This window comes from Suillus paluster (genome assembly GCF_016628075.1).
Source record: "Suillus paluster strain FC165 chromosome Unknown EDB91scaffold_14, whole genome shotgun sequence".
Classification (NCBI taxonomy): Eukaryota; Fungi; Basidiomycota; class Agaricomycetes; order Boletales; family Suillaceae; genus Suillus; species Suillus paluster.
In genome coordinates, this window is record NW_024537574.1 from 459,591 (window position 1) to 474,620 (window position 15,030).

Here is a 15,030-nt window from a genome sequence, read left to right on the forward strand (position 1 = left end):
TTCAGCCAAGGCCGCTTGCTTCTATCTCACGTTCGAAACCGTCTTTCTGCACAGACCACCCGAGCTCTCCTTTGCGTAGGATTATGGAGCCAACTAGGATTAGTCAAGGACACGGACATCAATTCTGTGGCGAGCCTCCCAGACGTGGATGGGGAAGATGAGGAACTCGATGACGGATGGGATAGCATTACTCTTCATTAGTTTTTTACTACTACATTGTTATTACAGCGAGCTATATACTTGATGGGTATGTGTATACCCGCGGTACCCATTACCCGCGGATGACCCTTGTATTGACCCGCACCCCTAAGGACCCTTGGGTAGGTGGGTATAGGTAGTTGATGGGTGCGGGTGTGGGTTGAGGTTGTCGCACCTGCGGGTTTACCCCTGTCGAACCCTAATGGCAGTTAATAAACTGAAACCGAATACGACAAAAATGCACCACTGATGATAACGTATGCACATACTTAGGGTCCTTCGCAAGGTGTTTTCTCACTGCATCAAACTCCTCACCATCCTTGGTACATGACATAAGGATGTCGGCCATCAGCTTTCTCTGTTGCTGTAGTTCCGGGTATGCATTTTCGAACAAGAGATGTTTGTGAAGGCAAGTAATTGAGGCCTGGATCATGTCTCGAATGTGAGCTTGCTGATCTGTTAGATTGACCTTGCCCAAACCACTGTACACAATATGACAATGAGCAGGCCAGTCATCCTCATGTGAACGAACAGACTTCACGGTCACTTCAAGTTGTTCATCCGCAGGCAGTCCATCACTGATGGTATGGTCAACCTCAGGTGTGCACCAAGTTGGTTTCTATATAAATAAGTGCTGTGAGCGAATCTCTGAGTCAGTCAACAGCCAGGACACTATTGCACCTCTTGTTCTCTTTTCTGAAGGTGTTTACCTCCTTTCAATGCCCCTTGTTCATTTGTCTTACTGAAACTTTTCTGCTTCAAAGAACCGTAGCGAGGCCCAGATAAGTTCTTGCTGGTCAGACCCTTATCCTTGCCGAGGCCATCATTATCAGAGTCTGATGGTGTACTTGCAATTGACCTCATCGACGAGGTAGAACTATTCGCCTGAGAATGCGAGTTAACACTAGTAGTGCCACCGTTGGTTTTGTCGTGTGGCGCAAATAGAGGCCACTATGAACTGAGTCAAGGAATGTTCAATCATAGGTGACTGTATCGATGACATACCTCGTAGTCAAGGGTAGCCTTGAGCTTCTTCAAGTCGAGTCCCTGAATATCTTCATCTGATTCCTCAAGTTTGTTGTCTGACTCGTTTCCACTATTCAAATCAGATAAGTCACCATCGCTCCCATCAGGCTTGAAGTTATCTGACTCGGAGTCAGAGTCAAAAAGCTGCGCTGCACTCTGTGGAGCACCACTCTCCTGTTCCAGTCTCCAATTGACTGGAGGAGGTGATTTGTTTTCTGCATTCATAGAGATATCAATCTTGCGGTATCAAAAGTAGACACTCACGAATTCGTGCCTGCTTGGGTGCGTCGGGCTCAGCAATGTTAGATGCTGCGCGCTTGCGTGGATTCTTCTCTGACATCAAAACTGTGATTCAACTCTGTTAGGAGTGGCGAATAATTCCATGGGAAAAAGCCACACGTACCTTGATTTTTCAGCACATCACTCTTGTCTTGTTGGACTGGGCCTGCGCAGATCAGTCAATGAACGCAAATGAGGCGGAAAAAAAACATACGCGCTGAAGTTGTGAGTTGATTCTTGCTTTTCAACTTAGCAGCTCACGTTACTGCAGCCTTCTTGGTTGGTGTGAGTGGCGCTTGGGACATAATGCACAACAAGGAAATCAGTGTCAGTGTGCGGGTGAAAAAAATTACTTACAAATTCAGCATGCTCCGCTATCTCCCGATACCTGTTGGCCCCAAACCAGCCCCATACTGCATCAAACATTATTCTGTGCTCACCATTGAATCATGCCAATCTGTGATGGCTGCAGTTCCACTTTCACGGAGAGTGGTTACTCTCGTCATCTCGCACACACTAGAAATCCAGCCTGTGTCAGTATCTATGATGATATGTACAACTACATGCCTAGTCACTCACAAGAGGTAATGTCGCCATCAGTACATGGACGTGCATCAATCTGACATGAATTTCAGCAACAAGATATTTGAGGACTTCGACAGTGATCACCTCCCTGGCAACTCTAGTCTTCAATTGCCAGAAGACAAGGACCCAGAAGATCAATTGAAATGGAATGTGGATGAGGACGAGGACGACTTGGAGGAAGTTGATAATGACGGTTGGGTGGCTGAGCAGGAAGCTGATTGGGAACCTCCTATTCAAGGTGCCGAAGAACCGGCTGGCATCAATGACGAGAATATTCCCATGGACAAAGAAGACACAGTGGTTGACCTGGATCAACACATGCATACACGTCATTATGAGGCAGAGCTCCCCTTGCACCAGGGTCCATACATTACCAAGTTTCCAATCCAGAGTGCCAGAGCAATTATTGACGATGAGTTCATGCAAGCCAAACATGGGTATCAGTCTTACTGTGATAAACTTCATGGGAACAATTGGGCACCCTTCACCTCACACATCAATTATGAGGTTGCTCGATGGGCGAAGCTGCGTGGCCAAGGCTCCACAGCGTTTTCAGATCTGCTTGACATCGAGGGTGTGAGTGTATCCCCTGAATTAATGGCTAAGTGTCGGCAGCACTGATGAATTACTAGGTCTATGAAAAGCTTGACCTTTCTTACCGGAATTCCCGCGAACTCAACAAGATCATTGACACCAAAATTCCAGCTCATTGTCCTCGTTTTCAGCGACAGGAAATCTTGATGGCAGGAGAGGCATTTGATGTCTATTTTTGGGACATCATTGAGTGTGTGAAGGCATTGTTTGGAGACCCTGAACTCACTCCTTACCTCGTGTTTGCACCCGAACGACACTATTCAGATGAGGACAAGACTCAGTGCCTCTACCATGAGATGCATACAGGGCAGTGGTGGTGGCACACTCAGGTGAGTGGTTGTCATATAATGTGAAGATCAGCAGGCTAATGGGCCGAAATGCATTTTAAAGAAACAACTGGAGAAAGAAAAACCAGGCGCAACAATCATTCCTGTTCTGCTCTCGTCTGACAAAACCCAGGTCACAATGTTTTGAAACAAGGCCACGTACCCGATTTACATGACTATTGAAAACCTACCCAAGGAAATTTGGCAACAACCGTCTCACAATGCGCAGATACTTGTCGGTTATCTTCCAACAACCAAGCTCGAACACATCACCAACAAAGCTGCAAGGTGATGGTGTCTTGCAAATTTGTTCCATGCGTGCATGCATCATATTATCTCACCACTTGTTGACCCAGGGAAGTATGGGATGCCGATAGCCAGTGGTGATGGGACTGTTCGTCGTGGTCATCCTCTCGTTGCATGTTATATTGGAGATTACCCAGAGCAACTCTTGGTGACTGGAATGAAGACTGGAGAGTATTCGAAATGTGACATACCTTCAACTGAGCTCGGTAGCAAAGACCTTCCATTTGAGCTGCGGAATTTGGATGAAATCTTGGATGCACTGGCATTAGCTGATGAAGATCCGACTCAGTTTGTGAAGGCTTGTCGTGATGCCGGTAAGTGTCTCTGGCTATTCATGAAAGGCATTTTGGTTCTGTCACAAGTCAGTGGAATGGAACACCAGCAAATATGTTGATTTCTGCTCGGTATCATCATCGACATACGTCTGCCTGATGGTGCATCGCTGGTTAAACTTATTCATGCAGTACGGGGCATCCTTGACTTTTTGTATCTTGCACAGTACCCATGTCACTCTGATTTAATGTTGATGCTACTCAGCAAGGCACTCAATTGATTTCACGATAACAAAGCTATCTTCGTGGACCTGGGCATCCGTTCGTCATTCAACCTCCCCGAGCTTCATTCATTCCGACACTACCTCACAATGATTCGCATGTTCGGAACCACAGATAATTACAACATGGAATATACTGAATGGCTTCACATTGACCTAGCAAAGGATGCATACTGTGCAACAAATCACAAGGACCAATACATGCAAATGACACTGTGGCTCGAGCGACGAGAGAAAATGTTGTGGCATGCCAAGTTTATTGAATGGCGACTGGATGTGGGACCTGCCACATCATCAGATCATGTCCCTCGCCCCCTAGCCCACTCTGACCTCGTATATCTCTGACAACCCAAGCTAGCGAAGCACCCGTCTGTTAAATGGGTGACATTCGCATCACTGGCTGATCATTATGGCACAGTCCATTTTCAAGCAGCTGTGGCACGTTTCATCGTGCAAGTGATGCAGCCTGATTTGACTGTGAGCCAGTCAGAAGACGCTGCCTGTGATGTCATTCTCCCATTCCAGTCTGTTGCAGTATTCCACAAGGTCCGCTATGGTACTGTTGATGATGATGGCATGGTAAACCATCTCACTGTGGATGCAATACATGCACGACCGACGTGACACGATGGCCATAATAGGAGAGTGCCAGCAAGATTTGATACTGCGCTCATAAATCTGGGGAATGGCGGCAAGTTGGGTGTCAAATGTGAGCGAACATGTTTATGTATGCATGCGGGGACACTCAGGCTGATGAATAACTGATAGGATATCGTGTCGCACAAGTTCGTGTGATCTTTTCATTGTCAGCCAATGTCAGGCGTGCTCTATTTCACAATGTCAAGGTACCTGATCACCTGGCTTATGTCAAATGGTTCATGCCCTTCTCTGCCACCCCAGATATCAATCACAGCATGTATAGGGTTTCGCGTGCGCTTCAGGATGGTGACAGGCAAGCAAGCATTGTTCCTGTTGACAATATTTGACGCTCGGTCCACTTAATACCAAAGTTTGGTGCGATGACTCCACATGACTGGAGTACGAGCAATGTATTGGATCAGTGTAGTATATTCTTTGTGAATGAGTTTACTAACTGAGACATGTATGTAACTATATTTTAGTTAAATAGAAGTCTACCATGCAGCTTCAAAGCTTCAATGACGAGTGTGTTGTTTGAGTTCTGCGTGAGCCTGTGTCAGATTGAGTGAGATGATGACAAATAGTTGACACTGGCACTTCATGGTCATGAAAATTTCTCAACATCTCTTGGATTGTCGTCTCGTTCTTCTTCTGTGTCCCCTGTGCATTATATTTATGGTGTGAAGGTTTTATATGGTATGGTAACTTTAACTAACAGTGTTACAGGACTCTGTGGCGGAGAAGGAGAATTGGATTCCTGAAAAGCAGTGAGTGGGTGTTTTTTATGGTAACATGATGGCTTCTCTTATCTGATCACAATCTATAGTCCACGCTCACCTTGCCAGGACTCTCCAGATGGGAACTCGCCCATCAAAAACTCGCCTATCAAAAGGTAAGTTGTTAGTGATATCATTGTATGAGCGGGTTCTCACCAAGGCACCAGGACTAAAAAACCGTTGACGCGCAGATTTCTGATCCTGGAATTCAGGATTTTTCCTACCCACGTCGCAGAAATACCTCAAACTCAAATACCTCATACTCCCGTGCCACCCTACCATCAGACTCTGGCCCCTCTAACAGTCTCTCAGAATTACATGTATAGACTTGTCACAGATCATTGGGATGCTGAAATGAAACGGTGTGAGGAGGTGAGAAAGGCACATCTATTGGAAGTTCAACTGGCTGCTCATGGTATACATAAATTAGTATAATTGTATGCTTGTATCTTGTGTTGAGAAAATTCTCTAACATCGTCTGAATTCTTTTTGGGAGTGTGCACATTTGCTAACATTGTCAAATATTGGACCTTTTATTCATACATTTGAGAAAACACCAACTGATTTTCTATGTTTGACCGGATTTTCTTGAATTGTCACTAATATCACAAAGAGGTTTTTCCTGATGCACTTAAGTATCTATCTGGTCTCAGCATATCCTATACTTCCAGAATAAGTATTAGTCTCAATTCTTGCACCTGGCGGTGGTGGAGCGGTGACAGGCTCAGACATCAGGGAACCTCCCCGCAGGAAAGTATGACCAACCTCAATGGAGGCGTGCAGATGGATCAGGAGGACTCCAGACCTCCCCGCTACTCACTACTGTGGTAAACAGCAAACTCATGTATATCAAGATATGACTCTCGCATGTACTCATCCTTATTTTACTGTTTACATATTCAATCACTTGTTACACACCTCATACACGTTCACTTTTTGATTCTCCATCTCAATCAGTGTACTATTACAGCTGTGTGCAAAACTAATGTCAATTGCAAAAATTTTGCGGTGCGCGTGACCAAAAAGGAAATTGATAGAACAATGTGTCCTGGATGCCGGGGAGACTTCCTACAACTGGTACACATTTTTCAGACGTTGTCAGCCCTTCTCACTATCTTTACTACATGTTATAAACATATATATTCTATGGCACAAAGAAAAAAAACCTACCAAAAAGCCAACAATCAAAATTCCAGCCAGACTGTCGAAGACTGCAGTCACAGTGCTCATTGACGAGAGCGAGGAACCACTAGAGTTCCCAGAATCACCTGCATCCTCCAATTATGACAGCGAGAGGGTAGGGCATCTCTCCAAGGCTCACTGGTCTGCTGAAAACCTGGTAGAACTTGATGAATTGGAGCCCGAGCCTGAAGAGGAGAGTGACAAGTCAGTAGATATTGTTGAAATGGATGGCATTGCCTTAGGTATATTGAATCATACCTTTCATTTGTGCTAGTAACACTAAAAACACATCATTCACAGGTCCTGCACTCACGTTCATCAATGTGGACCCTGTATCCTTCAAATCTTCTTGTAAGCGGAAGCAAGAGCCATCCCCTGACCTTACCTCAGCTGCTGGCAGTGAGCTGTCTGCGAAGAAATACAAATACAACAAATTTGTACCACAGCATCAGCAAATCACTTTGCCTCTGTGGGCTCTGTACAGAAGGGACCAAGCTGTGGCCAGCCATTTTTTGGTGGTGGGAAAAAAAGTGTTTTTCTGATGAGGGCAAGCTCACTGACGAAGCCATCGATCAGATACTTCTTGGCAAACAGAAGAAACCTTCTACTGGCAAAGGAAAGGCAAGGAAGTCTAGTGTCGGAGTGAGTAATACTAGTGAAGATGATGAGGGCGACACACCAAGAAGGTTCACAGTGTATATTGAAATGTGGTCTGAGGTGCTGATGGAGAAAAAGTCAGGCAAGGGTGTCAAAGCTTCCATAATGATTGTTTCACAAGGTCCATTCAAAATGGATACTTCACGCACATTCCAATCATTCAAGTGAGAGATTTCAGAAATCTTACCCTGTCGACCCACATTGCTTCCAGTCACAAAATTTGAATGGAAATTTGAAAACCAGGCCCAGGGTGCTCCACACAAGAAGATAGCTGATGAGGCAGGTTATGAGGCACTTCTTGATGCTGTCAAGGTGAAGAAAGTGAGTGAGAACATGTTATGACCGACGTCCAACAATAATGTTGAAGGTGAGTGCACAACCACTAGGACTCGGTCAGAGATGACGATGAGCAACAGGATAGATTGAGCGTTAAACGTCTAGGTCACTACAACAGTAGAAACGAAGAGGTTAAGTCTAAGGAGCTCTTACGCTAACTACCCTACTCTTATACATAACATTGAGTCGGAGATATCTGGGTACGAAAGAAATCAGCCAATGAGAAAAGAGTCGTACGATACTGTGGATGAGTAAGTATGACATCATGATATATAAGCGAAAATGAGTAAGACGGTTACTAGATAGAAACCCAAGATCCGACTGGTTCTTCTTTAGGAAGCAAGATTGTTCTAGCCCATGGAGTAGGGGAGCCAATTGGAGAAGCAACGGGTGACCTATGACGTGAAGTCACGTGACCGGCTCGGGTATTGGAAATAGCCGAAGGGAAACCAAGAAATGAAAAATGGTTCGTATTTGGGATTCGTGACAGAACATTGTTGTATGGTTATACACCCCGAAGCCTGCTAAAGATGAACAAGTAAGCATTTTTGACATATTTTGACTTCATTGGGCTAACATCTATGTAACACAAGGATTGGGATACAGGAGATCCAGACTATGTTGAGTGTCCATTTAACTTTGACAAAGAAGCTGGTGCAACATGCACTACAAAGGCACTGATTGTATGTGATGACTCAGTTTAGCTGTCGCCCATGACAAATACTCCCCTATAGGATGACATGTCCACCAAACAAAGGATGGCAGTGACCAAACTTGAATCACTGTATCCAGTTGGCAGATATACATTGTTTCCAAATAAGCGTGTTTGGCATGACGAGAGGATGGACATATATTTCGAGCTGACTGAGTTATGTATGAAGGTTTGGGCAAATTTAATTGTAACTATCTTATTTTTCGTCAGGTGGGAAGCTAAAAAATTTGATGGTTTAGGCTGCAGGAAGAGCTGACAAATCAGCACCTCCAACAATGAGCCACTTCACCGACAAACTGAAGGTGCCATGTCCCCCACCAGAAGCACCTATTTTGACATTTGGCGACTTTTATCACCACCATCAACATGATCAAGCCTTCAAGGACCAGGAATCAGCTCCTCCTCTACCTCCGCATGGTCAATCCATTCCTCCACATCCACATGGTCAACCCATTCCTCCGTTTCAAGGGGCCCATGTTCCAGGCCCTCCACATCAATTCTATCATCCAGCTCAATATATGCAGCCACCAATCTTCGGTGGATATCCTTACCCACCACCTTATTATCCAGTCATGCAGGGTCATGGCCAACCCCAAGCAACTGGGCAACCTATGGACGAGATATCCTCAGTATTTTCATCACCCAGCATAACAACTTCTCATGACGTATCCCTGTCGGAGTTTTGTACCAAGTATCGTATTTCTGATAGCGATCAGGTGAAGCTCGCAGCTCACAGCTCTGGAATACCAACCTGGAAACAGAGTAGTTGAGACACTGGATGATAAAGAATGGTGAGGTATAGGTCAATTTATGAGACTTGGCTGGCATGCCTTTCTTGATGCACACAAAAAAATTTGTAAAGCCATAAAGTCAGGCACATGGTGTTACAGTAACATGAGCATTACATGTCATTTCATTCTTCGGACTCATCTAAACCTGGACCATGGTTACAATTCTATTTCTATCTCTTTTCTTTTGATCCTGTTGTCCTGAAACACAAGAAGCACTTGCTTCTACACCTAGATCAGAGAAGCAGCAGCTTCTCCCAAACCCTATGCCCTTACCACCACACTGGTTCTCTTTCGTTGATGGGGATTCCCCATGCCCTTTGCCCTTACCGTTCAACTGGTACTACTTACCCCTTTTCATATGTGACTCATACATACCCTTGGCCCTTACCACTGCTTCAGTAATACCTCTGCTTACCCTGTACCCTTACTGCTCAACCAGTATCTCACTTTACGTATATATATCACTTCTCTTGTAGACAGATTCTCTAACTTGAATCTACTCGGTTCTCATCTGTTACTTGTTGTTGGGTCTGAACTTCCATTACCTAAGAGAACTCCCTCTGTGCAAAGAATCATCTTCTCTTGAGATGATACTCTCGAGTTGAACTCCATCTCTTGGATCGTATCCTTGAGAAACTCCAATCAACTCTACACAAGTAAGGGCCTCAATCCTTACTCAGACTTAGCGCAGGCAAGCTCCTTGCTGGGCTAGCACCGAAGGCCACACTTCGAACACCCCTTGCAGGTCTAGCGCTGCCGGATCTCATCCGAAAGGTTTCACGTAACACATGGTGAAATGATTCTGTACTTTTCACATCACCTTTTGCAGACCTTCTTGAACATTTCAACAGCATTCATTCACACTTAGTTTTTATTGCATAGAAAACATTCAAATTTGTACAATTACGAGCATTCTTGATCACATGACAATGTACCCCGCATTCTTCAACCACCCATATGCCTTCTCTGCTGTAACACAACTTGTTGCTTCAAGAATAGCCTCAACAGGATCTTCGAGTTGACGCAACTGATGGCCGTGACGTCAAATATAAGCTTTGACTAACAACCATAAATCAGATGCAGAGATAGCATGAATTATTTGTAACTTACAGGCACTGAATGACTCCCCAATCAGAGTTAGATCAGGTGAGTGTGGAGGAAGGTAGAGTATTAGACAACCTATCCAACATTAGCTTTACGAGAGGAGAAACAAGTACAAAAACGAACTGGCACTTTCGACAAGGTCAACAAGGTCTTCATTATGATGGATTCGGCAATTATCGAGAACAATAATGGACCGCTCTCCGGGGAAGGGAGTCATATGAGGAAGCTAGAAAAAAACCCGTATCTTCAACAGACACAGAAAAGAGACATCATTAGTACCACATCTTCAGCAATGAAATCATAAAATTCCTGCAAGTCGAACGAGCCTTCAACCACTTGAGCAGCAATGTAGCCTTGCACAGTCATGGCAACACACAACGAGTAATGATCACCTCGAACAAAGACATCTGTGAGGTGTGCACGATGTCCGATCATTCTTGCTGGTCTCATCAATGACAATGAATTCTGAGCCATCCCCAACAAAGTCATTGCGAAGACTGGCTCTGAATTCCTCGCGTCGGGCCTCATCACGTTTGGAAGCAATTTTTCGAAGGATCTTGCGTGTGAGACCAGCATTTTTGAGATTGCATGACAGGGAGGAAGTGCTGACAATGATATTGTACTCGACTGCAAGCCACGTGCAGACTTCGTCGAGGAAGAGATCAGAATCTGTAGCAAAGAGGTCTTCAACAGCCATCAGAAGTGCACGTGTGATTGTTTGAGTATGGCCAGTGAGTGGAGAGGGAGGCTTCATAGCAGTACCGAACTCCTCAAATATCCGTCGCCAGCGATAGCAGCTCCTCCCAGAAATACCAAGCGCTTCAGATATATCCTTCAGTTCCCATCCGTGATCCCAGAGTTGAAGTGCGCATTCTTTGAGATCGCTGCTGATTCTGCGGTTAACCATAGCCTTTAGGTACAGAAAGTCAAATCTGGAGTCTGCTGGTGTTGCGAACATCGTCTGCAAGGTATACAAAAGCTGTCCCAGCGCCTACCACGTGTTGTTCTATCAATTTCCTTTTTGGTCATGTGCACCGCAAAATTTTTGCGATTGACATTAGTTTTGCACACAGCTGTAATCCCTCTCCCTCGAATAAACTCCCTCAGTCTTTCGATCCAAGACTGAGGTGAGTTCTCTTATTTACGGTTCTACGTACCTTTTCCTGACTACTATCCTACCCAGTCCCTTTCCCATTCCTAGTTCGAGCCTCTCCATTCGCAAGAATGTATAGCGAGTACACCACAAATCCCGGTGTAGGATCATACTCACGATAGATCTAAGTGTTCAATAGTAAGTTCGATATCGCATAGCCTTCCGGGCGAGCTACTTCGCAGACTGCCACTGCCATCTGTTAGAGTCCGAACGATCCGAGCGATCAGAGACGAAGAAGACCGACCGATCCGAGATGGTTGAGGAGAGAGAGTGACAGGTGGTCCGAGCCCAAGCCAAAAAGGACATGGTCGAGCGACGTGTTGACGTCAGCTCGTGTCCTGCAATATGTTACTCATATGTCTGACATATTTTTTTCGTTTCTATCTAGCTTACTATAAGAACGCCACCAGTAGCACGAGCGCATCTCAGCTTCTTTCAAGAGACTGAGATGTGAGTTAATAGTCTCGACGTATCGATTAGAACAAAACTGACGAGTCCCTAGTATACTTGTCTATTAGATCGTCCCCGAAGGCCCGCGACTCGTTACTCACCACACCATCCTGCTGTCATTCTTCAAGTATCATGGACATGAGTCTGGACTAGTACTCTGGAACAGACAATTGTACTGTCTGTCGATATATGTGTTGGGGCGGTTATATATACTGATCATGCCTGTCTCGTACGTTGGGTTTGACCACCTGCGAAGTCGCTGGGTAAACAAATCAATTAAATTGGGTATTCATAGCGCAAAAGTTGGTGAGAATATGAGCTAGCGGAGCCTAACAAGCATTCGTCGCGCTTACCGAGTTGTTCTAACTATGATTGTTACTGGGCGAAATCCTAGGTCAGACATCCTCTAGCGAAATCGAATATGTATCAGCAAAACTGCCGCACAAGGCTCATTGCCACCCAAAGTCATCTGCAGCTACCAATCTATATTACCATGGTCTAACGTGTCGGCCAAAATAACATTCAAAGGCCATCTTCGCAAGCAATTTCAGATCTCCGGAACACCACTGTATTGCCCAAGATGCGACTGGTGGGAGGATACCTGGGTGTTGGCTGAGTTTTGGTAAACGTTGGATGATGGGGTGGTTGGGATGGCAGGAGTAGGGGGTGGTGGGAAAGTGCTCGGGTTTTCGGGATCCTGCGCAAAATGATGAGCATGATGTGCCACAAACGTCGTAGGGAACATACATAGCGAAGCGGAGGCTGCGTCATGAATGGTTGATGGCTGTAAGGCACTGATGGTGCTTTGCGAGAACGACGGCGCCTGATAAAGAGCCATGCTGCAGGACCCGCGATTACTCCGAACCCTACAATTCCTCCAACAACACCCCCGGCTATAGCCCCAACGTTCGAGCTTCTCGAAGTAGGCGTTGAAGATCCTGTGCCTGCGGTTGAAGATCCTGTGGGTGTGGTTGTAAATCCTGTGGTTGTAGTTGAAGTCAGTGCGGTAGTGGATAGCGGCGTGGTTGCATTAGCTTCTGGTAGATCTACAAAGCAGTGAGCGACGGTGTTCGTATCATAGAAAATATATGCGTGTGAGCTAACCTCCATCCAGCTGCGCTGCCGTGGCATTGAATGCGTCACTAGGTTCCTTCAAGGAAATTTTAGGGTATGCCACAGTTGGGATGTCTCGTACGCTTACAACATCCAGGTAAGCCCAATTCGGAACCGAAGTGCCATTCGGAATGGTCGATGGATATCTGCACGTCAAGTGGTAAAAAGAACTTCAAGAACATAACCTCGTAGACTGACGATTGGTTAAAATACGTAGAACATTGGGCTCTCCAGGCACTCCAGCTATGAGGGAATAAGTACGCCGTAAAATCGAGTATACGTGATACAACTCACGCCTGAACCGTGCGGCCTTGACAAACACCGCAAGCGCTCGTTGTTGAATAGATTACTGTGTTACATTGGCAAGGATTGGCGCCGTCGAGCGGGGGACCTTGATATTGGGCACCCGCAGGGATAGACTCGATCGTATACTCTGCCCAAAAAGTAAGGCAAAAGCACGCTAAGCAACGAACATGCATACCTCCATCGGAACAAGGGCTCCCTAGGTAGGCAGTCACTAAGCACGGGTCCTGGCCACGACTGTTGTTCATCTAATATCACCCAATCATGCCGTCAGAACTTGTTTCTTTAAGATAAAGAATCGTGTACCCAACCAAACGAAGAGAGGCACGTTACATCGCTTGTTATTAGCGCAAATGCACCTTGGGGTACAGCGGCGGCGGCCACCAGGGCCACTATCGATGCCCATGTCTTGATGAGCGGCGACATGACGGATAGAAGGGAGAAGGACAAAGCCGGTGTCTAATAAAACCTCGTTGTTAAGTAGGCCTGATGCGAAAGCATCATGAAGACCCCATTGCGATCACGCGCTGAAGTGGAATAAACTTTTACGGAATGCAGGTGCATCAGTAAATTTACATGCGGACGTCTCTGGAGTCTGAAGAGATGTATAACACTGGACAGCACGTTGGCAGGTTTACGGCCTGATCCCCATTTGATGGACCGCGGAGTTCCAAAATAGGCTAACAGCACTGTGCAATTTCATTGCTTACCCCGCAGGATTTCACGATGCCAACTTCCCGGGACCAAAAATTATCTGTTGAACACGTAAGGTAGAACAGGGATTTACCACCTTTGAGTATGTATGGCATGTGCAAGTATTGAACACATACGTTCCGCATCATGTCCCATGGACTAGCGACCTGGAAAGCCCCCTCTGCGACCACACTAGGAGATACGAAGAGTGAAGCTAGCAGAGACGCTTTCAATGAGCAGGGTGGCCTGTGATTGCGTGCAGCGCAGATATACTTATCGGAATCCTTACAAAACGACTTGCCGGCGTTAACCGTCCCATCAGGTCTCATCGGATGATTTGTCAAAACGCTCACCAGATACAACCAGACGTTTTACAGGTTGACTCAACAACTGAATCTTCCTGGAAATAGATCGATCGATATCCATAAGCATCGCCAATGAGACTCGGAACTTGCGCGCGCATTATGGGGTTTAGGACAGGCAAATATACTGTTTGACCAGCGCTAGCCTTCGAGTGCCCATACGCGCAAGGAACGTGAACTCGATGCGGATATGTGACTGATTCAGGAAAATCACGATTCACCAATATGCAGTGTTTGCAGAATCACTCGGATAGCCACCGCCATGGGAGTCGTCGAATTGATCGGATCATGGATGCCACAATTCATCGATATCGATTGACAGGGCATGATATCGATCAGAGGACGTGATATCAACGGTCATCGCTGCGGTTTGAGACTTTGAGAGACACAGTTGCAGTGCAGTGGGTTACTCCTTGACTTAGACCTGGATTCGATGTGAGCAGGAAGGAATGCTTGACTACACACGCGACTGACTCTACTCCGGCAAACACCGCTGAAAACACCACCAAACACTGCAGCCACCACGCTTGCACCCCTAGGGGTCCCTACTCCACGTGCACCCCCTTTCAACCGTCGTCGTCGCCTCCTCCACTGTCCTGCCTCTGCCTCTTGGACTGCTTGGCCATCTGTCCAACCAACCTCTATCTCTCTGTCTTCACCTTCGTCCTCTTCTCTCTGGTCTTCGTCTTCTAGTTCTTCATCATCCGAATTTTCCTCGTCGAGGCTTTCTTCGTCTGGATTGTTTTCATCTTCCGGTTTATGGGCGATATCTCCGCAGCTGCTTTCGTTTGCTTCCCCTCTATTCTCGCTTCTACCTTCTCATTCTTTCTGTTCTGTCGCTAATCTCGTGCCATCACGGGGTGTAAATGCGCGCAAACGTTGTGCATAGAAT

At 46.0% G+C, this 15,030-nt stretch overlaps 4 protein-coding genes across 4 annotated transcripts; 1 reads left to right on the plus strand and 3 right to left on the minus strand.

Annotated features, from left to right (window-relative positions):
* Window positions 1-271: 271 nt before the first annotated feature.
* EDB91DRAFT_1246343 (uncharacterized protein) lies at window positions 272-1,564 on the minus strand (the record flags this gene model as incomplete). Its single annotated transcript, XM_041322648.1, has 6 exons — window positions 272-397; window positions 443-680; window positions 735-817; window positions 880-1,149; window positions 1,204-1,439; window positions 1,489-1,564. 6 exons carry the CDS (start codon window positions 1,562-1,564, stop codon window positions 272-274), a joined length of 1,029 nt encoding a protein of 342 aa, XP_041179424.1.
* Window positions 1,565-1,952: 388 nt separating this feature from the next.
* Window positions 1,953-3,867, plus strand: EDB91DRAFT_1236355 (uncharacterized protein; the record flags this gene model as incomplete). Its single annotated transcript, XM_041321444.1, has 7 exons — window positions 1,953-2,087; window positions 2,146-2,664; window positions 2,721-3,011; window positions 3,073-3,141; window positions 3,163-3,296; window positions 3,390-3,628; window positions 3,779-3,867. 7 exons carry the CDS (start codon window positions 1,953-1,955, stop codon window positions 3,865-3,867), a joined length of 1,476 nt encoding a protein of 491 aa, XP_041179425.1.
* Window positions 3,868-10,626: 6,759 nt separating this feature from the next.
* EDB91DRAFT_1270046 (uncharacterized protein) lies at window positions 10,627-10,971 on the minus strand (the record flags this gene model as incomplete). Its single annotated transcript, XM_041324560.1, has 1 exon — window positions 10,627-10,971. A coding segment is annotated over one exon (345 nt), but the record flags the coding sequence as incomplete, so codon positions are not given.
* A 1,076-nt stretch (window positions 10,972-12,047) lies between these two features.
* EDB91DRAFT_150656 (uncharacterized protein) lies at window positions 12,048-13,660 on the minus strand. Its single transcript, XM_041326242.1, has 8 exons — window position 13,660; window positions 13,390-13,610; window positions 13,075-13,331; window positions 12,979-13,023; window positions 12,869-12,926; window positions 12,772-12,817; window positions 12,415-12,713; window positions 12,048-12,364 (listed from the first exon to the last, which is right to left on the minus strand). The coding sequence occupies exons 2-8, from the start codon at window positions 13,507-13,509 to the stop codon at window positions 12,215-12,217; spliced, it is 975 nt and encodes a 324-aa protein (XP_041179427.1). The 5' UTR covers window positions 13,510-13,610; window position 13,660; the 3' UTR covers window positions 12,048-12,214.
* Window positions 13,661-15,030: the final 1,370 nt, after the last annotated feature.

Excerpts from the sequence above, each read along its gene's own strand:
- EDB91DRAFT_150656 (XM_041326242.1), bottom strand. The coding sequence starts at position 13,509 with ATGTCGCCGCTCATCAAGACATGGGCATCGATAGTGGCCCTGGTGGCC. Across the intron at positions 12,818-12,868 it reads ATTGGGCTTACCTGGATGTT|GAACCTAGTGACGCATTCAA; the intron begins GTAAGCGTACGA and ends ATTTCCTTGAAG. Across the intron at positions 12,365-12,414 it reads CGCAGCCTCCGCTTCGCTAT|GATCCCGAAAACCCGAGCAC; the intron begins GTATGTTCCCTA and ends CATTTTGCGCAG.